The sequence below is a fragment of the Suillus subalutaceus genome (assembly GCF_016647625.1).
Source record: "Suillus subalutaceus strain FC151 chromosome Unknown DFJ58scaffold_261, whole genome shotgun sequence".
Lineage (NCBI taxonomy): Eukaryota > Fungi > Basidiomycota > Agaricomycetes > Boletales > Suillaceae > Suillus > Suillus subalutaceus.
Window position 1 is genome coordinate 22,750 of NW_024540510.1, and position 21,551 is coordinate 44,300.

General features: G+C 48.0%; 6 protein-coding genes across 6 annotated transcripts; 5 read left to right on the top strand and 1 right to left on the bottom strand.

The window, feature by feature from the left end:
- Window positions 1-2,054: 2,054 nt before the first annotated feature.
- Window positions 2,055-3,014, top strand: DFJ58DRAFT_736312 (uncharacterized protein; the record flags this gene model as incomplete). Its single annotated transcript, XM_041386780.1, has 2 exons — window positions 2,055-2,083; window positions 2,141-3,014. 2 exons carry the CDS (start codon window positions 2,055-2,057, stop codon window positions 3,012-3,014), a joined length of 903 nt encoding a protein of 300 aa, XP_041235834.1.
- An 893-nt stretch (window positions 3,015-3,907) lies between these two features.
- On the bottom strand, window positions 3,908-4,573 carry DFJ58DRAFT_822969 (uncharacterized protein; the record flags this gene model as incomplete). The annotated part of the gene is made up of 3 exons (XM_041392090.1): window positions 3,908-4,175; window positions 4,219-4,465; window positions 4,512-4,573. Coding segments are annotated over 3 exons (360 nt in total), but the record flags the coding sequence as incomplete, so codon positions are not given.
- Window positions 4,574-5,462: 889 nt separating this feature from the next.
- DFJ58DRAFT_918150 (uncharacterized protein) lies at window positions 5,463-7,176 on the top strand (the record flags this gene model as incomplete). The annotated part of the gene is made up of 2 exons (XM_041395580.1): window positions 5,463-5,672; window positions 5,734-7,176. The coding sequence occupies 2 exons, from the start codon at window positions 5,463-5,465 to the stop codon at window positions 7,174-7,176; spliced, it is 1,653 nt and encodes a 550-aa protein (XP_041235836.1).
- Window positions 7,177-16,576: 9,400 nt separating this feature from the next.
- Window positions 16,577-16,759, top strand: DFJ58DRAFT_671082 (uncharacterized protein; the record flags this gene model as incomplete). Its single annotated transcript, XM_041382923.1, has 1 exon — window positions 16,577-16,759. A coding segment is annotated over one exon (183 nt), but the record flags the coding sequence as incomplete, so codon positions are not given.
- A 730-nt stretch (window positions 16,760-17,489) lies between these two features.
- Window positions 17,490-18,533, top strand: DFJ58DRAFT_639576 (PIN domain-like protein; the record flags this gene model as incomplete). The annotated part of the gene is made up of 3 exons (XM_041381327.1): window positions 17,490-17,735; window positions 17,794-17,909; window positions 17,957-18,533. Coding segments are annotated over 3 exons (939 nt in total), but the record flags the coding sequence as incomplete, so codon positions are not given.
- A 420-nt stretch (window positions 18,534-18,953) lies between these two features.
- Window positions 18,954-21,487, top strand: DFJ58DRAFT_671092 (uncharacterized protein; the record flags this gene model as incomplete). Its single annotated transcript, XM_041382924.1, has 7 exons — window positions 18,954-19,414; window positions 19,473-19,826; window positions 19,878-20,053; window positions 20,128-20,486; window positions 20,560-20,794; window positions 20,873-21,302; window positions 21,361-21,487. The coding sequence occupies 7 exons, from the start codon at window positions 18,954-18,956 to the stop codon at window positions 21,485-21,487; spliced, it is 2,142 nt and encodes a 713-aa protein (XP_041235839.1).
- Window positions 21,488-21,551: the final 64 nt, after the last annotated feature.

The following is a 21,551-nucleotide window of genomic DNA, read 5'->3' on the forward strand; positions in this document are numbered from 1 at the left end:
ACTATTAGAGGATGGGAGCGAGCGAGCGGGGGAACTTGGTGGACGTATAACGATCGCATTTGTGCTTGATATACCACAATCTAGCGCTTGCATCGCCGAAGTGGGATTTCAGGGATGATATCTGATTGATCCAAGCAAGTATTTCAGCATAAATTCCAGTTAAAAAAAAGGTGCATCCAGGGATACAGATGGGATCAAGGTAGAAGTTGTTGGTGAGATCGCAAAGCAGCGACTCGCGTGGAATGTTGAGCACTTTTGGTCAGGGATATGACATGTCACTCTAACCAGGGTCTGCCGCATGATGGGTGTCACATTCCTTGACCTATTAATTAGGGTGTAAAAGTGCCGGGAAAGGCAGTGAGGCCGAGTTTTTGAAAAACACGCACTGCAATCTCATATGCAACACACTGTAAGTGTCCTAAGTGTCCTGAGCGAAGCGCTCCTTAGCGAAAGCCACGCGAGCACCCGTGACTCCCCGAAACCTGTTCTCCCTTACTTTATAGATTATAAATTTCGGCAACCTGCCAGTGTGATCTTCGAAGTATTCTTTTGGTAATTCGTATTCTTGGTACAGTCGAGTGAGGGGTTCAACCTTGGCTCATCAATGACACTGAAACGCCGCCCAAGTTGACTGGTAACCTCGTGGCAGACATTGTCAGTTACGACACGAACGGGGTCCACAACCTTTCTTCTAATTCATGTACACGCTGATCAGTACAAATGCGACCAAAGTACATACATGCGTCGTATCCAATTCCCTGTCATAACGATCAAGTGATGTGAACAGGAATGGAGGCAGTGGAGCGAAAGCGATGATAAATGGGCGGTGCCGGTGATGCCGTACACGCTTTGAATGTGAATGACCATTCAACCGCTCGTCTTCGTACATATACAAAGCATCCATCCCCCATGGCATCCACTCACTGCAAAACATCGCCGACTCACTTCCTCACACACAGTTTCTGTATTCTTGGGTTCGCTCCTCCATTATCCAGAATGTGCTGGAGCGTGCCGAACCTGTTTCCAATGGACAAGGCATCCGTCTGCCGATCATTCATGCAAGGAGAAGGGTCGTTAGCCTTTAGGTGCGGTGTAATAGCTAGCTGATGCGAGATATTGACACTGTCGTTAGACTCTTGGTGTCGAAATTTTTGCGGTGTTCGTTGCGTGCGTACGTGACTGCTTTGCAGTCTCATAACCAAAGTCTGTTTCCGCAGTGCTAAAGCACCTTCCAGAGGTACGTTATATCAGTGCATATATGATACCTTGATTCTCCGTTTTTCGCAGTCGCGTGATTCGCAACCTGCGTTCAGGCATTCGCTCCCCTCGTTTCCTCCTGACCTCTAATTTCAATCTCACTTGTCAAGCACGTTGTTCAAGTATCTAACCAGGTATGATGGATTACTCATAGCGATTTACGAGAGGTATGACCTGCTTCCACCTGCACGTGCACGCTGATCTAACATCAGCTTCAGGTTGCTTGATATTTCAGCCTGAATACACTCCAAGCATCTTTATCGATGTTGAGCAACTTGGACTAAAATATAGCCGGTCGGGTGCACCGAGACTGTTGGATGAAGCTGGCTGTTTTTTGTCAGAGTCACTGTACATGTCGCTCCTTATCCTTGTGTTCCGTGCATCCGAGTCAGCGTACTGTCCGTCATTGCCGGTAATCTTATCGCGCGTTCATCGAGCACAAGCTATGAACTCGAGGTATTAATGAGCAGGACGCGTGATGCATTCATTGTGCCAGCTTGTGGCAACTGTGGCCCATAATTGGTTAGTTGTCGCATATTCTACCTTTGTGATGCAAATGGGGCCACATCAATACCATTGATTTGATTCTAGGTGGGTAATCGGAACATTCGCCGGAGCATCCGCACTTGAATGGTTTTCAGATATCGAGCAATTGCTTTGTGGTTGTGGTTGTAGATGCCGTGGTGCGTCCACAGTAGCCCAACCTTTATATACTGAAACGCAGATTCCCTACACCAGCAGACACACTACCGCCTCATTCTTGGCAACTTTACATTCCTTTTTTCCCCATATCAATCATGAATTCGTTCAAGAAAATGTTCCAAAAGTGAGTGGACCGTGTTCGTGTTCTGCTCATTATCATCGTACTAATCAATACACTCAGGTACAACGACGACCAGAAGGTGTCACTTAAGCACTCTAAATCGATGCCATACGGATTCTCTTCAGAAGGGAGGAGGCGCGAGCCTCCTCGTGACGATCCGGTCAAACCCGCATACAGTGGCAAGACTCCCCTTAAAAAGTCCGACATCGTGTACGTCGAGCAAGCTCCAGGGATGCTCGAGATCTACCACGGAAAACTATCACAACACACATATTACCATGGGCCGACTCGCGCAAACGTTAAGACGCGTGCAGACTTGCTGGCCAAGTTTCCCCATTCCCCTCAACCAACTGAGGGCCTCCCTCGCAGCGGTTTCAGAGCACTTTCTTTGAAGGCCACTGTTGATCAAGCTTCGGCGGATGTACTACGCACCCTTAACGACCATACTCACAGTGGCAGACTGGCAGAACGTATTCGCGCCAAGTCGAGTACTCATCGCTCGAACATCCCTCCTCCCACCGCTCCCGCTCCGCCTCTTCCTACCACCCGCGCCCTACATCCAACACTCTCGCGCTCCGCACACAGCTCAAGCGTAAATATTCGGGAAGTTCCATCCCATGTCACCGTCCCGACTCCTGCGCCAGCCTATCCACGGTCATACCGGCCTTACTCCCAATATGATGAGATTTCGCACGAGCAGGATCCGACCGTCCTACGTGGAATGATCAATCGTTATCCCTTGGCGCCTGTTTGCAAGGAACGCTGCCCAGAGCATATGCGCCCTATGTATCTCGACATGGACGAGCCGCGCTCTCCCGAGGAGACACTTCAATGGTACATACATATGTCATTGGCCGAACGTCGTCCCCTCGATGTACGCGCTGGTGGCCGTTACCGCCGCATCGTTGGCGTGAGCAACATGGGCATCATTTGAACTGATTGGTCTCAGGAAGGTCGTCATCAATGATTTTATCGAGACGGAGGTTGGTTTCTGAAGAGAGTTTTGGTGCTGGTTTACCTACTCGTGTATGTCGTATGTTATGTGTATGCATATGGATATGATTTATGAAACGAAAATTGTTTGCTATATGGTCAGCTTGACACATTAGGGTTTTATGAGTCTCATATTAAAGAAATTGATCCGACTCAAGTAGCCCTGAAGCTACGCTGGCAAACTACTACTAATGCCTGTCCAGGTCTCTCCGCGAGATGGGGTGCCAACACTCAACGTTCGACGCCAGACACAACCCAACACATCGTCTATATAAATGCAATCATATACATACAAGCAATAAAAGTAATGGTATACACTCTATTCAGCTCTATGATCTAAACGAATCCGAGAAGATGTCCTAAAGGATAGTCTCTGACTCTTCGGCAAAAGCTACATTATGGGTGATCATGTCATTAAATATTGTACCCGTCAGAGCGCAGAGCTAGTAGGTTGACTCATGAATTCACCGAGGGAGGACATATTGCGAGACTAACTAAACAGTAAGCGGTACTGTCTGCGACAATCTCGATGAGTAAGGATGACACTTCAGACACCGCAGTCAACGAGAACTTCGTTATCGCACAAGCTCATAAACGCATCGAGAATTAGGGTAAGTTCGATTGGGAATGGAGACGAGTGATATAAGACGCGAAGAGTGATGATGATAGAGATAGAGATATGTAGAACTGAAACGTAGTAAGTGAATGACGATGGACTCGGATCAGAATCGGAATCAGATTGAGTGAAGAAATGAGAGTTATATGCGCGTTTATGTATGAGAGGGAGTATCAAGCGCTAGAAACAACCGAAGGTGGCTGAGGCGTTGATCAAAGGGTCGAGTACAAAAAATGAAATAGGACATGTGGTTGGCCCAACGATAAGTATTGCAATGCACCGGCCATGCAGTGTGCTCATTTGGCCAACATAGGGATGGTCTTGCTGGCAAAGTTGTGTGACTATTGTCACCCTCGTTATCAGACCATGCCATAGCGTGGACCTGAAATAGCTCGTTCTTGAGCTACATACATCATGGTTGATTCACGGGCGTTTCTAAGCGAATCGATTCGGTCCCCAACTGCAGGCAATGACGACTCGAGCGAGCTAGACGACGCATTTCGTGAGATTCTCGTGAGATAGAAGCAACTTGACCTGAGAAGACAACAATAAGGGAGGACCGGCAGAGCAGAGGAAAAGATGCAATGAAAGGAGTCGTGTCTGAAAACTCCAAAGGATAACCAGAGTCAGAGGTGGAAGGATCCTGCATGAAGACTCCACTAGCATGATCAAAGAAGCCCATATAGGAAGCAGCGGCAGCAACGTTTGACGGTCCGCACGGGGAGCTGTTCGACGACAGTCTGTTGAACGGCAAAGGAATGATCGTGTTGGTGAGACTAGTGGAGGCTGGAGACGCCGCTAACCTTAACTTGAAAGGCAGACAGTAAGGCAAAAAGGGAAAAGAGCCGCAGAAGATCAACGGTTACCGTAACCGAGTGATAGCATCTTGTTCAGAGCTAATTCCAGCTACTTCTCCATGTGTCGACTCGTTCGGCGAGAGTCGTGTCTGGTTCAGGTGTGATTCCGAATGCGATGACTAGACGATGGGCGTCCTCTGCTTTTGAACTCCGATATGTCGGACTCCTTTAGGTATCTGGAGGTATGGGGGTCACCGTTCTCCGGTGCATATTGTTCTGAAGGCGAGTGGGATTCTAACTTCCTTGCCATTGCACCGTACTTCCTTTGCCCAAGTTCCTTAACGATCGGCGTCCCAGTTGTCTCTTTTGTACTTCAAATCACAATCGGTTCTGACTGTTGAAGTGTTATTACAAACCATGTTCCCCTCATTCAGCTGAGCTATCCCTCGGACGGTCTGGACTTTAACTATTGCTTAGATTATCAGTACATTGAATCTCTGCTCGGACCTTCATAAACCTCTTTGGCTGGCATTCCGAGGACAACTAACAGGCGCCGACGCTGAGGGAAAAAATGCTCAGCACCTGGATCCTGCCAGCGCTCTCCTCTTAAAGTTACTCCACATACATGGTGAGGCTTTCACGATTTGACGTGGATAACCATTGCGTCTATTGTGCTTCGGCTATTCTACAGGGAACACCGTACTGTGAGTACTCTGCATCTTGTGGGAAAATGCCGTTTTAGCGACAGTGGTGGACCATAGCCGCTACAGTCCAAGTGGAACAATGTCTTGTCACGTCTCATACTGTCCACAAGGGAGCAGCGGATGGAGTCCACAGTGTTGTGATCTCCACAAGTGGTCACACCCAAGCGAACAAATCACAAGAAGACCTGTGGGTCTGTGAATCATTGTAAGATTGGTTATATATAAGAATGGGTGTTGTGCAAATGCTTGAACACCACCAACAACTTTTAATCATGCATCGCGCTCTTGAATCTGAAGATATCATCTATGCGGTGTTAGAACACGTCAAGTCCTCTGCGAAGGACTTGGTGAACGTGGCGATGACCTGCTCCACACTGGCAGGTCCCGCCCTCGATATCCTCTGGTCCGAACAGTCAAGTTTGGCACCACTCATTATGTGTCTACCGCAAGACACCTGGGAGGTCGCAGAGGATCAAACCATCGTGAGTGAAGTATACTATTTGAATCTTGACAGGACAATACTCACCGTACTCCGATCTGCAGGATCTTTCCAGAGAGCCAACTCCCACTGAGTGGGAGCGTCTCAGAATGAACGCATCAAGAGTGCGGCGGCTTCTTATTAATAAATTCAGTAGCGTGCTTCCCCCGAAGCCACCTCTCATCCCGAGTGGTCGTACCCTACAGAGGATTTTCGAGCAGTTCCCTCCCGCCACACTCTTCCCAAACCTTTGCGCATTGGATTTCGAGGCCATATTTGGTCGGTCGGAGTATAGTTCGAAATTCTTGCTACTTCGGCAGTTCATGTCGCCTGGATTGGAAGCGCTAAGGTTTGATGTACCTGGAGGCGTCCCGACGTATGAAGTAGAGCAATTGCTTGATGCTCTTCCCGTAGAAGCGTACGGCCTGCGTCAACTGTTGATCTCAGCGGGCCATGATACCACGACTTTTACAGTTCCTCCGAGTTTCGAAAAGCTGTCCAAGTTAATTATACTGAGCATTCACGGAATAGATGCGTGCCTGACGAGGCAGACGATCACTAATATCCAGCACGCTCGGTGTCTTCAAACCCTCATGCTTACTCTGCGCGGGACCTCCAACGATGCGGGTGGTATTCCCCTTGAATTGCATAGTCTCGAACAGCTCTGTCTCTTTGGCGGTTCCTTGCCACAGTGCACACACTTCATTCGTCAAGTCACCACCCGGCAACTAGCATATATCAGTATCGGATACTCCAAACCTGCTTCCCCGACCGAAATCACCGCATTCGTGGAATCATTGTCCACCTCGTGCCAAACCAGGTCCTTGGAACAGATCTATGTGATGGACGCATCACATGTGGATGATCATGAGCTTGCCATCCCACTCCCCTCCGAAATCTTCCGGCCCTTGCTCAAGTTCAGCAGGCTATCGTCTGTTAGATTCATCGGCATTGGAAACTACCACCTTGACGATAGGTTCATCAATGATGTCGCAGTTGCCTGGCCGGATATTCGGGAATTGAAGTTCGCTTCAAGGAGACGTGGCACTTGTAACGTCACCTTCACCGCCATGATGTCACTGGCTTCAAGGTGCAGATCGCTGCACACCTTACATCTGACGTTCGATGCTACACAGTCAACGACAATTCCTCGAGCACCGGACGGGACGGAAGAGCTTTGGCCCACGCAAACAGCCCTTCAAAAGCTGCATCTTGGACACTCTGAGGTGTCGAAAGTTGCGCGCGTTCCATATTTCCTGGCTGAGGTGTTTCCAACTCTATCGGATTTCATCTGGTATGACTACTTTGGGGATTCCGATATCGATATCGTTATGGAATCAGAACTGGTGGAAGCATGGCAACAACTAAGGTTACTTCGGAACTTAGACGACGACGACGACGACGACGAGGAGGAGGAGGAGGAGGAGGAGGAGGAGGAGGAGGAGGAGGAGGAGGAGGAGGAGGAGGAGGAGGAGGAGGAGGATTCAGACGACGATGACTGGATGTGAAGAGCATAGGAGGTTCCGTTGTAACGCAATCGAGGATGTATTTATATTATGTTGGTATAGCTGTATATCTACTCTGTAATGCTTATGTTCCTGGTGTTGATATATGCCTGAAAGCAGCAACACGTGAAAAAAAAAGGAAATTGCGCTGTGGTTCGCGGTTTATTACATCCCATGACCACCCTTAATTAAGTCATATCGTTTCACTGGGCTTACGCTGTGGGTTATGGATGCGATATACTGTGTGCTCGTGATCTTTCGTTCCCAACACTGTCGTCGAGAGGGTGATGCGGACTTGATGCACAATGCAAAATACTAACGCTTTCAGGCGAGACAGCAGGATCAAGCAGAAGCGCAGCTCCCTGATTCTGAATTAAAAGGTTAGGAAAATCGCTTAGGTATGAATTTGTTTTGCTCATCACGACCAAACTACGCCTGTGAACGTCCCACCGGCGAGAGTGAGAACCAGTATCTGATAGGGTTATATCCACCACGACGATCTGCAGATTCAGAGATTCAGAAATTAAAAAGTGGAGCGTATGAGATGACACATATTGTTGCAGGTAGGAGTAAAAAAGTAAATGATGTTCACGAAGGACGTGTGGGTGAGAGAGGTTGAATCTGCTGAGCTCCGACCAGTGACTCGGACATGTGACACTCCAGAGGTTATTAACTGAAGGGGTGATGAAACTAATGGAAGGTGTCTCCCAGCGCACACTCTCCAAACGGAATCTTTGTCTTTGCCGCTGAGCCTGGAAAAGCGCAGTAGTGCATGATGAGGGGAGGCCAGGTACTATGTCAAGGGCGAGTGGCCGAATGCCAGAGCGAGTTGTGAACGGATCATACATGGAAGAAACGACTTCAATATTTGGTGCCCTAGTCGTTGGGAAAAACTTGAAGAACTTGGATACGCAAACAGTGCCTGCATTAAATTTGCAGCAAATCGATGGTGAGGACCACGGGCGAGCTGACAAAATCGGTCGAGATGGCAGTGTCTCCAGATGAGAAAATGCTAGGACAATCTGGTCTGTCGTTCACAGACCAAGATCCGGGGCAGCTTCCGGAATCCGGATGAGTATGTTACGTTGACGAGAGACGTGTAGACCAGAATCAAATATTAGTTATTCAGGTGAAGACAGACTCGGAGTAGCAATATTGATGGTCGGTCGTAAGTCCAATCCGGGAACACCCGAGTTACCCAATAATCAACTGACCTACTGTATCACCCTCGGCGTACGTGCCAGTACCTCACATTGGGTACACTCCAACATGTAGTGCCGCTCTCAGACTATGTACCCCTTGGTGGAGAGAAGGACTCTGTGTGAAGGAGGCTACACCTATCAATGCTGGATAATAGTGCGTTTGTAGTCCCTCTACTTATGAGGACGCAAACTGATACGCAACGTTTTAACCATTGCATCTAACCTCGAAGCCACACGTAGGCAATCCTCCATCTCATGCGTCTTCCAGTACAACTGATCAAATTGCCTCCACCTACCATCCGTCAACGCGTCACCCTGATCTCCCGAGAAATAATCTGTGATTTTCCCGACCCCAATTGCTCCTCAAGGCCTCACCTCCGGTGGAACGGGCACGGACTGCAAGGGAAACCCAAGGCCAAACCTCTATAACGGGAGGCTGCGGCTCTATCTATCGAGGACCGACTACGACAAGCCAGGACTTTACCGACTACGAGCCAGGACTCCTGCTACTGCGCCAGAACCCCTGGCACTCCCTATGACCTGCGCCAGACCATCCTGCCAGATCTCCCCATTACACCGGTAACTCGAGGACAGTACTTATCACTCTTCCTCAACTCGCCATTATCTCTATCGGCGTCTATCATTTTTCCATACACTTTCATCCCATGAACTGTGTCCTCGCTTGCCACGCCTTGACCCGTATGCCTTGACTCGCTTATATTTCTTTGTCAGGCTTCTCTATTAGCCTCCGTGTTCCCTCTCATGTTCCATCATATCACATCTCATTGCCCTGTCTGGGCCGTCTCCATTTACATATCCCCATATCCTCATTTCTCAACCGCCACTCTCGCTCTCGAAGCTTCAAGTCAGTCACTTGCGGGGGTACTCTCAACCTGCAGCACATGTCAATCACCTTGAGGTCAATTCATGATCCAGGAGAATAACCACGGGGTATGTGGAGTCCAACATCATCCAGACCATCCGCTAAGTCCTAATCAAACTGAGTTACTCATCTTCTCCTTATTGCGAGCGGTTTGATTATTAACAGCATCACAGCTACAAATGACGTGGTTGCGCTTTGTTGGTGTACAGTCGCCAATTGAGTCACAACCACGTCATCTTCTGGCCCTTCGATACATCACCCGAGCAGAAAACCCATCAAGATCGACCTCGTCGACATGAGCCACAGGTACATGAACTTTGAAGTATCTGATGTTCGAGTCAGTATCGGATGAGTTCAAGTTAATTTCTCGTGCATGCCTCAGATATTCACTCTGCCAGTTTCCTCCTCCCTTCTACTAGGAGATTTCACAATTATTAAACACGCTGCTGCTCGAGACTCAAGTGTCTGGCCAGGTGTTCTGCACCGCTCATAGCAATGCAGGGGAGGCATGAACGACTCATTTTTTCCCTCGCACAGATACAACTCATTTAACTGTAATATCAGTATGCTTCGAGCATGCCACGGGTATACGTTGTTTCTCGGCTGTGGGGCTCACGGGTACATTTGAATTACATCAAGGATATCATGGTCATGTCCGACATGTCCGCAGTCCATCACATTGGCTGTACATGTGATCAAAGTCCCGAACCCACCGACTTGCTGCATTCCTTCCCGATTCCGCCATCATATTTCGGTTCTCTTGTGGACTCGGTAGTACGTCTTTGTGTGCCGTCATCCCACCATTCCGCAGCGGGATATTGTTAGCAGCTGTGGTGATGGAAATGAATGTTCATTCTTTATCGAGGCTAGTGGGAGACACAGGAAAGAGTGGCTTTTGTGATGACCGAAGTTTTGGTGCTAACTAAATATGAGAATGCACACCGGGAGTGAGCAGGATGTACATCTTTTGCACTGTTTCCATCAGATCCTTAGGAACAGATATAATCCCTTTGATGATGGTCATCTCGGCCATACAACCGCTAGATGGTTGTATATCTAGCCCGAACTCCCTCGTCGTACGATTCGCAGCTCACTCGCATCCATCCTCTAACAGTACTACTATGACCTTAGTCTCAGATGACCCTAGTTTGTGGCCGTCAATTAGTTTCATATCGTGTTGCCGAGTTATTCTGTAGGTTCATGGAGAGCAGTCGGAGATTATCGCTTCCGCTGACGTCTCGATCCTAACCTTGACCGTGGTTTCGCAGCTGCCGCCGTCCGTTGTAGTGACGTATGATTGGGGTGAGCATGCTTAATATTAAAGAACTGCTGATATCCTACAACTATTTTCAGCACTTGCATTCAGGACAAGAGGTATTGGTAATGCTAGTGACCAGAGCAGCCATCTCGCTAAGAATGATTTTAGTTCGAACTGATCTGGATGAGCGGAATTCCGCACCAGAGGAACAAAATTGATTTGTGACAGAGGCAACGTTGGTCACTTATGACCGTTCTGTATCTAAGCGTATGTAGCTTGCATTGCAGCTGTGGTTTACAACTTGTGCTGACTCTTGAAAATATCTTAGGTACGCTATCTTGGAATGTTGTATGTTATGTATGTTCGGAAAGCTCAGCAATGTTGCTGTACTGATGAACCATATCTCACAATCAGTTTGTAGTGTGCACATACTGAGTATGTCTTCTCACGTTCACGATCTTTGCCTCTTCTGACCTGCAACATACAGACAGTCTTCCGACAATCTTGTTGACAGACACAGTGAGTCTTTTGCACTGATACATGCTCTTCCCCTCCAATTAACCTTCGCGCCCTACAGAGGTGAGTGTGGTTCTTGACCAGCTTCTTCGTTCACTATAACGAATGCTACAGATGTGAGTCTGTTTGTAGTGTGTGATCCACCTGAGGCTGATCACTGACTAGGTTCCTCGGGCTGGATTGTGTACGTCATATGGAATTGGACAAGTGTTGTGGTCTTTCCAATGCTGGGGGGCGAGCTTTGCGGTTGTAAAACCTCAGTGATATTGAGTTGACTGAAACATCTCGCAAGTCATCATGATCGCTCGGTTACATGTCATGTATCAACGATCCAGAAAGATCCAGATACTTCTCGCCATAACATTCCTGGCTGCTGTCATTTTCAGCGCAGTGGTCACCGTAATGACAACGATACATATTTCAGGGGGTACGCTTAATTGCGGACGAAGAAAAAAATATGCCTGAAGCTCATTGATATATACCAGAGGAACTGATCATCTCCGGCACCTACCAGTGCACGATTGCCTATGCAGGAGATGCCCTGCTTCTGGGTGCCATTTCTTGGATACTTGGCACTGTGTGGGAGGTCTTCGCACTGTGTCTCGCAGTCTGGGTTGCTGTAAAACACTTCAGCGAGCTGCCACAACATTCGGCAGGAGGGATCACCGGATATTTGTTTATGGTGTTGATGAAAACTCACGTGTTTTACTTTGCGAGGTGAGCTCAAATTGTGAATATATTTCTCTTTTTCCGCTGAAGGATCGGACACGCTAGCTTTATTGTTGTTTCTTGTTGCCGCCTCATTAGTTTCCTGTTACCAACAAACTTATTAGTATGCCAGTTTTTCACTGACCTCTGTGTGCGACCACGGTTCATCATTTTCTATAGGACCAATCTTCCCGGGGTACTCAGATGTATGCGGTGTTTAATCAAATTTTCCCGGTCGTGCAGATGTTTGTGTTGGGACCACGCCTGATCCTTGGCATTCGAGAATATCACGCTAACCTTGTGACTGACTCCGACGCAGCAACTGGCATGACCTCAATCGCTTTCCAGGAGCGCGTGCATATATCGACCGGCAATGGTGTGTAGCACGGAGATGGTCGATGAAGTTAACCATTGTTTGGTGCTCTGCAGGGAGCTGGAGAATTTGTTTTTTGTCTGATCCCAAGTTTCGTTTGTGGTAATTGTTTAGTTATCTATATCTGGTACATGCGCCCGGCGCCGCATGTAAGCTCACTTATGCAGTTGGTGTGAAGTTGGAAATATTTATGATGTTGAATCTGTTCCCACGGCCCATTTGTATGCTGCAGCGAGTTGCGCTAACGTCATCGCCGCGGCATCGTTTAAATACAGTACTAAACTTGGCCTTGATATAAAGCTCGTGCTTCCTGCAGAGTGAATTTGTATCCTTTGCGCCTGTCAAAATACACGGGTTGACGTTGACTAGTGACTAGTCAGATCTGACCCAAAATCGACCTTGTCGACATGAGCCGTGCATGCGTGAACCTTGAAGTATCCAATATTCGAGTCGGTATCAGATGAGTTCAAATTGATTTCTCGTGCGTAGGCTACCCCAGACATTCACTCTGCCAGTTTCCTCGTCCCTTCTACTAGGAGATCCCACGATTATTAAACATACTGCTGCTCGAGACTCAAGTGTCTGGCCAGGTGTTCTGCACCGCTCAAAGCAGTGCAGCGGAGGTATGTACGATCCATTTGTTCCCTCGCACAGATACAACTCATTCAGCTGTAATGTCAGTATACTTCGGGCATGCCACGGGTATACGTTGTTTCTCGGCTGGGGCTCACGGTTGTAGTCATGCTTTGAGTCAAGTACATTTAGATTACATCAAGGATATTATGGGACATGTCCGGAGTCCATCACATCAGCTGTGTCAGTGAAGCCCCGAACCCACCAACTTGCTGCAATCCTCCCCGCTTCCGCCATTATATTTCGGTACTCATGTGGACGATATTACGTGTTTGTGTGCCAGCGTCCCACCATCCGCAGCGGCTGTCGGCAGGTATTATTTATGGAAATGATGCTCGCTCTTTATCGAGGCTATGTTCTCACTGGTAGATACAGGAAGGAGTGGCTTCTTTTCATGACCGAAGTCTCGATGGTAACTAAATTATGTCAATCATGGACATGCACACCTGGAATGGGTTGCCGAAATCAGGATGCTCATATTTTGCATTGTTTCTTTGTCAATCTAAGCAGGAACGAACAAAATCCCTTTGATGATGCTCATTTTAGCCATACAAGCGCTAGATGGTTGCATATCATATCTAGCCCGAACTCCCTCGTCGTACATCCACCAAGTTCCCCGCTCCCTCACACCCATCCTCTAACAGTACTACTATGACCCTGGTCTCAGACGACCCCAGTTACTGGCCGTCAATCAATTTATATCGTGTTACCAGTTATTATGTAGGTTCGTGGAGAGCAGTCGGAGGTTGTCGCTACCGCTGACGTCTCGATCTAACCTCGACTGTGGTTTCGCAGTTGCCGCTATTGTTGTAATGACATATGATTGGGGTGAGCATGATAATATCAAGAAATCACTGATATTCTAAAAGTATTTTAAGCACTTACATTCGGACAAGAGGTATTGGTAACGCTATGACCGGAGCAGCCATCTCGCTAAGAATGATTTTAGGTCGACCTGATCTGGGTGAGCGGAATTCCACATCAGAGGAACAAAATTGATTTGCGACAGAGGCAACGTTGGTCAATTATGACCGTTCTGTATCTAAGTGTATGTAGCTTGCATTACAGCTGTAGTTTGCAACTCGGCCTGACTCTTGAAAATATCCTAGGTGCGCTATCTTGGAATGCCATTTGCTGTGTATGTTTGTAAGGTTCAGCACTGTTGTTGTACTGATGAGCCATATCTCACAATCAGTTTGCACATACTATGTATCTCTTCTCACATTCACGATCTTTGCTTCTTCTGACCTGCGACATACAGCCAGTGTTCCGACAATCCTGTTGACAGACACAGTGAGTCTTTTGCACTGATGTCTGCTCTTCCCCCTCGATTAACCGTAACGCCCTGTAGGAGTGAGTGCGGTTCTTGACCAGCTTCTTGGTTCACTATAATGAATGCCACAGATGTGAGTCTGTTTGGAGTGTGCTACCCGAGGCTGATCACTGACTGTATTCCTCAGGCCCGATTGTATACGTCATATGGAATTGGACAAGTGTCGTGGTAAACCCAATGCTGGGAGGTGAGCTTTACGGTTACAAGACCTCAGTGATATTGACTTGATTGAAAATTCTTGCAAGCCATCTTGATCACTCGGTTATATGCCATGTATCAACGATCCAGAAAAATACTGGTATTTCTCGTCGTCACCTTCCTGGCTACCATCATCTTCAGCGGAGTGGTCGCCGTGATGATAACGATGCATACTTCAGGCGGTACGTTTAATTGTGGATGAAAAAATATGAATGGTGCTTATTGATGTATACTAGAGGAACTGATCCTCTCCGGCACCTATCAGTGCACGATCGCCTGTACGAGAGATACCCTGCTTCTTGGTGCCATTGCTTGGATAGTTGGTACTGTGTGGGAGCTCTTCGCACTGTGTCTTGCAGTCTTGGTTGCTGTAAAACACTTCAACGAACTGCGACAACATTCGGCAGGAGGAATTATCCGGTGTTGTTTCATGGTGTTGATGAAAACTCACATGTTTTACTTTGCGAGGTGAGCTCATATTGTGAATGTGGTTCTCTTTTTCCGCTGAAGGATAGGACATGCTAGCTTTCTTTTTGTTTCTTGTTGCCGTCTCATTAATTTCTTGTTACCAACAAACGTATTTGTATGCCAGTTTTTCACTGACCTTTGTATGCGACCACGGTTCATCATTTTCTATAGGACCAATCTTCCCCGGGTGCTCAGATATATGAGGGGGTTTTTCAAATTTTCCCGGTCGCGCAGATGTTTGTGTTGGGACCACGCCTGATCCTTGGCATTCGAGAATATTTATATCACGCTAACCTCGCGACCAACTCCGACGCAGCAACCGGCTTGTCCTCAATCGCTTTCCAGGAGCGCGTGCATATATCGACTGGCAATGGTGTGTAGCACAGGAGCTGCTTGATGAAGTTAACGATTGTTTGGGGAGAACTGGTTTTTTGTCTGATTTTAAGTTTCGTTGTTGTACTTATTTAGTTGTCTATATCCAGTGCATGTGGCGTCTCAGAATATCCGGGACATCCGGAATAATGATTTATATGTTCAGTTTGTACGCTGTTGCTGGACGCTAACGTTTACAGGACTGAACTCAGCCTAAGTTATAAAGCATGCGCTTCCAGAGTGAATTTGTATCCTTTACGCCTGTCAAAATACACCGTGGGGTTCACTCATAGTACGTACCCTGAAGTGGCAATTATGTCGGGATATTTGGAGAAATTTACGATTAGCTAAGGTAAATTCTGTAAAGGGGATTCGTCTCAGATTCTGGGAATCCAAAGTCACGTGACACGCGGTTGGAATTCTGCATTGTGCTGACACACGGTTGGAATTCTGCATTGTCCTGCCGCATGCACCTAACTTAGGGTTCGGCACGCGAGTTGCTCGCGCTGATGTGTATTTCCACCAATGATGAGCCAGGACCGAAGTACATAGTGTTGAAAGTTGAACTATTAATTAGAAACTTGCAAGCATTAAATGTTTTTTTTCTTGTATCAATGCAAATCGCTGAGTCAAGTCACCATCCAAAGTCTGGCAGACCAAGCAGACTGCTCAGCGCTCAGCGCTCAGGTGTTGACTGCCATTAATATATATAATACCTAGGTAATAATTATATTAATGTAAATCATCCGCCAGGCACCTAATTGCGGAAGCAAAAAAAAATTATGATGTTTGCAGGTGCAGCTGGGAGCCTGCCCGGAAGTTCAAGATTTACAAAATTTACAAAATTTACAGTGTATTTCTCGTTCTCCTGCACTTTACTCACTTTACCCACTCAAAATCGTACTTTACAGTACTTTACAAATTATTAGGCATGCTCATGCACTTGTGCACTCCTCAACATTCTCCTTCTCTCCTGGACTCGTCCTACACAGCCACCATAAGGCTTAGGTGTCCCAGTCACGTGGGCGCGACATTTTCCCACATCCTGCATGCTGCCACGCGCAGTACTCTGGAGCCTTGAGGTCAATATCACCAACAATGCCACAACATCACCTCCCCTGGACTCGGAGAAGAAGTCCATTTTTATTTTCATTTCATAGTTCTCAGCACTCACATTTTACAGGGCGTCTGGACAAAAATCTGGCAGCACTGCTCTCCCACTCGTACCACCCCATCAGATCCGCAAAGCAGCGGCTCTGCTCACATCAAAGGTTATCTGTGACAACATTTACTCCAACAAATCCTGGAGTATTGTAGCACAGGGCATGTTCCAATTGCGAGAAATAAACCAGGTGAGGCGCCAGTATCCTTCTGGCCACCATCTTTTTGTATGCTCACATCAAAGGTTATCTGTGACGACACTTACTCCAACAAATCCTGGAGTATTGTAGCGCAGGGCATGTTCCAATTGCGAGAAATAAACCAGGTGAGGCGCCAGTATCCTTCTGGTCACCATCTTTTCGTATCCACATTCATGCTCACATCAAAGGTTATCTGTGACGACACTTACTCCAACAAATCCTGGAGTATTGTGGCGCAGGGCATGTTCCAATTGCGAGAAATAAACCAGGTGAGGCGCCAGAATCCTTCTGGTCACCATCTTTTCGTATTCACATTCATGCTCACATCAAAGGTTATCTGTGACGACACTTACTCCAACAAATCCTGCCCTACTCGATTATACTTTCAATGGCTTTCACTCTTGCACTCTGTCATCTGCAGATGGCTTGTGAGCATGCTAAGCGCACCCTGCCATCAACTATGCACTCCTTCCTTGGGTGTATCAATTTCTACACTTCCCTCACTCATGCCCGTTTTGAACCCCCTGCTTCTTGACGTTGCTCCTCTATTGCTCAGTATTGAGACTGCTGGTGGTGTCATGACCGCCCTCATCAAGCATAACACTGGTATGTTCGTTTCTATAGCCTTATTGATAGACTCACCTTCCTTTCTTGTAGCTGACGAGACTGCTGCTTTCAACAGCGGTCAGGTGACACCTGCACCCAGCCCCTTTCTTTCTTTCCCCCTTTCGAACATTTTTTGTCCTTGTGTACTATCATCACGGATCAGTATGGGAATCCCTGGACTATGGGAGGTGAGCTGAGAACTTTGACTTCGGGTGAGGTGCTGATGCTCTCTGCAGTGAGTCGCTTTATCTGCCGACAACCGAACCCTCAAAGAGCTTGCATTGTCAGAACTGAAGACCGAAGTCATTGACGGCAACCGCAATGTCAAACTGTTCAAGATTGGGATTGATGCTAGGTACAGTACTTCTCTTCTTTTGTCCGTCGGTTGAACTGACTTGTGTTGTTAGTGCATGGATGCACAGTGTGTGCGCTGTCTTTCGGATGAACCATGCAGGTGCTGGAAAGTCACCAGAGCTGCGCACACTTTTTTTCCGACTAGGCACGCTGCTCAAGCTGCCCCTGCATGCTGTGTTTGTCTTTGATGGCCTGCGGCGCCTACCAGACAAAGGTCGAAAGGTCAGAAGCAGCCCCCACTGGCTCACTCATGACTTCCAGCGCATGCTGGAGCTGTTTGGTTTTCATTGGACTGAGGTATGCTTTTGTCGCTGATTTCCCTTATGATGTCGTTGTCTCATTGGTACTTAAATAGGCTCCGAGTGAAGGTGAAGCAGAGCTCGCTGCCATGAACACCCATGGTGTCATCGATGCCGTGATGACCGAGGATAGCGACACCTTGATCTTTGGTGCTCCCTGCATCATCCGAAGGTATGCTATCGCTTTCCTGTCAATCCGTTACCATTAATTCTTGGTAGCGCAAAAAAAGACAAGGATTATCTCAATGTACAGGTCTATACAGAAGATGGCCTTGAACATGGCTGCTCCTTAACCCGAGGAGACAGACTCCTCATCGCCCTGCTCGTGGGTGGTGATTATGATGGAGGTGTGCCTGGTTGTGGTATTGAAATCGCGCACAAGGTGGCACAGCACAGCAAAATAGGTCGGATGATGCTTGATGCCTTCCTGTCACTGACACCGGATGAATTCTCGAAGCGGGCCAAGGAGCTCATTGAGGACTTACGTCTTCTGCTCACTTGTGACCCTCACAATTTCCTTGAGCGCAGGTACAAGGCCGTCGCAGATCATATTCCACATAATTTCCCACAACATGCATTACTTGGCAAGTATGTCCATCCTCTCACATTATTTTCAGCCACTGGGAGCGGTACGACGATGCTGCCATCAGATGTGTTATCCCACCAGCCAGATCTTGCAAGCCTTGCCGACTTCTGCCGTCAGAATTTCGGCTGGGATGATGACGCCATCATTGAGAAGATGTATGGGAGTGTATGGGAGGGTGCATATCTGCGCACATTATGCAAAGTAAGCAGCATGGTGTTTGTCGGCAGCTGTTAACCAGTGTTTTAGTTGCCGAACGCTCAGCAGACCAGCCAAACCTTCGGCCAACATTCCGAGTCATTTCCCACTTGACGCTTATGGCATTGAGGTGCGATATTGAAGTTTATATTGTTAAAGTTAATTGTGAGCGCTTTGGACGCAACACTTTGGGCAACGCTACTCCCAGCCAATTATCTCCTATGTATGTGCGTGTTCCGACAGTCATACTCAGCCACATGGCACCAGAAGCAGTACAGCAGTATATTAGTCTATAAACTGTATCAATAACACCGTGTATCATTAACATTGCTCTCGTAAACTGTGTGAAATGTGAAATGACATCAAAGTACTAGTTACAGGCCCCTGAGATCCCGCTCAAAAATTTCAAACTAGCCTTGCAACATACTACAAACCATGGCACGATCAAAGAAGGGGTCAAAAGCTTCCCAGCTGCCTGACCCTGCTCAAAAGAAGGCCGGGAGAAAGAAGAGAACGGCGACCACAAAGACAGCGTTAGCTGATGTCAAAAAGTGTAAGGAACTTGGTATAGAAACTCACCTTCAGGCAAACAACACGAGGGTGAACTATGCCGGGCATGTTCGACGTGGACGGGAATGGCTAGCAAGCCACTTTGAAAGCCCATGTTCCGAAGACCTGCTCGTTCCGATGCCGTTGCTGCCCGCAAATGTCGAAACGCATGCCGATAGTGACGTGTACGATGACCCGGCCTTCAAAGATGCATTTGATCGGATACCGAACAGATGCTCCGACAAAGCTCTGGCACTCTACATGTCCCTGAAAGGGTTCCATGAGAATCTCTCCAAAACGACTGTCGAGAGCATCCGTTCGGCATTTAAAAAACTGTGGGAGTTATCGTGAGTGTTCCGTTCACAAATTCCAACAGTAAACTCAAAGTATTGATCTACATACCAGAGATGGGGACACCTATCGCGGAAAATGGCACTTAAACGAGGCAAGACAGCGGTGGGAAGGAAATCCCGCCGATTCCGCAGACATTTATGACGTCCTGTCATCCATCAAGCATAAAGCAAGTGCAGAGGGTGGAGACCGTACTCACTCGATGGCAATGACAAAGGACTACATGGATCGGACCCTCCGGTGGCATCAGGCTTCATGTCCACTGGAGATTGCGCTGCATATGATCCAGAAGGCGATGACTGGTGCGCGGCCTTCAGATATGCATCTAGACTTGGCCGTGAGGACACAACTCACCCGTCATCTCGAACAAGTCGTGTTTGCATCCAATGGATGGACACTATGGACAAGGTCCAACTGAATTTGTCTGGGCATGTGCGCTATCTAACTTGCTATTTGCAGGTGTTTTGAGCTCATCAAACTGCAACGAAAGGATATCTCACTTGATGCAACTATTTTGGACGGCCTGCTCAAATCGTATCTTGCAGGTGAGACGCTGACGCTGCATGAACGAGCGTCTCACTTCGAGATCTTCCTCTCGAACCGTAAAGGGTGGCAAAGAAGGTTGATAAGGGCAAGTGGGAGGCAGATTTAAGGTGTACGTCGCTTGCATCAAACTTTGGATTGAATGACTAAATGATAACCTCACCAGCAAATCACTACAAGATATATCCACGCCCCGACATGCCAGCCTGTGACAACTTCTTCTGGACGTTAGTTTGGATCAAATGGCTTGAATTATTTCACTATGCACGCACACTTCAGCCGAACGACTTCGTTTTCCCTGCAATGAGTGCAAACGGTGTCATGCACCCTGGACAGCCAATCTCTCACGATACTGTACAGAAATGGATCAATGAGTCGACTGCCGGTGCCGGAATCCTGGGTAATTTCTCAACTCACTGCTTTCGTCGTGGGGGCGCACAATATTCGTTTATGTTCGCTCCAGTGGGCCAACGGTGGACGCTTGCTAAAGTTCGGTGGTGGGGTGGATGGGCTGAAGGCGAGCACGTACATTTCACGTTCTTACAGCTGACACTTGACTGACGCAATGTTTTTTTCTCTTATTGTATCTATTTCTCAGCGTGATACACTTGTTCGCTACCTCCTGGATGAACTACATACATACGAGACCGACTACAGTGATGCCCTTGCCCCCATCTCCCGTGGTGCTGATGCCTCCCTCGCTGGTGAATATGCTCTCGCAAGACCAGCATCCACGGAAGAGCTCCGCATGGTCCATGCATCTGTTACAACAGATGTCAACTCCCTGCGCAACGAGATTGGATCAGTGAACAACTCACTGCGCTCACTAACAAGTGTAGTGCAGGCTGCCTGCACCACAGCAACCGCTCTCCAACTTCTTGATTCATCTCGCTTCACTGACGTCTCTTCAGAGTGTGCTTCCCACACACCAACTCCATCATATACTCCATCTGGGCCTGTTGTAGGAGCGCATGCCGCTGCTCCACAGCTGCCACCTGCTAGGCCTGTCATCAACCAAATTCCTACCCCGCCATCCATCTACACTGCCGCATTGCCACAGCAACAGCTCCCTGCCACGCTGTCCATCCGTGTCACTTCACAGAAGCTCCCTACAGCTGGCCTCGTCATCCCTCGGGTGCCAGTATCTCGTCCCAACGGCACTACCAGCCTGAAGAGCAGGTCCTGGAAGGAGATTGTTGAACACTGGCTTGTTGGCGATCCCGACAGAGGACTGGTAACGCCACTCAAGGATTGGCCAAAGGAATGGTACCAAGGCGCCAACCGACGGTTCGCATCAAAGTACCATCAGAGGGCCACAATCGCGCTGGAGTTCATTAATGAGTAAGTCCCATGCAAATACTGTCTTGTTCATACTGCTCACCATTGATTTTGGCTCCAGGTATGATTCGAACGAGGCCCGCTTCCTTGCATCTTATCCGGAGGCCGAACTGGGGCACACACAGCTCCTCAAAGCCATAAACGAGGCGCGCACTGCACGAGGAGAGCGTGTTTCTCGCAGAAAGTGACACCAGCCCTCTTTTTCCACCATCCTTCGCTTCTTTGAGTCTGCTGCTGCAGACTCCAGTACTG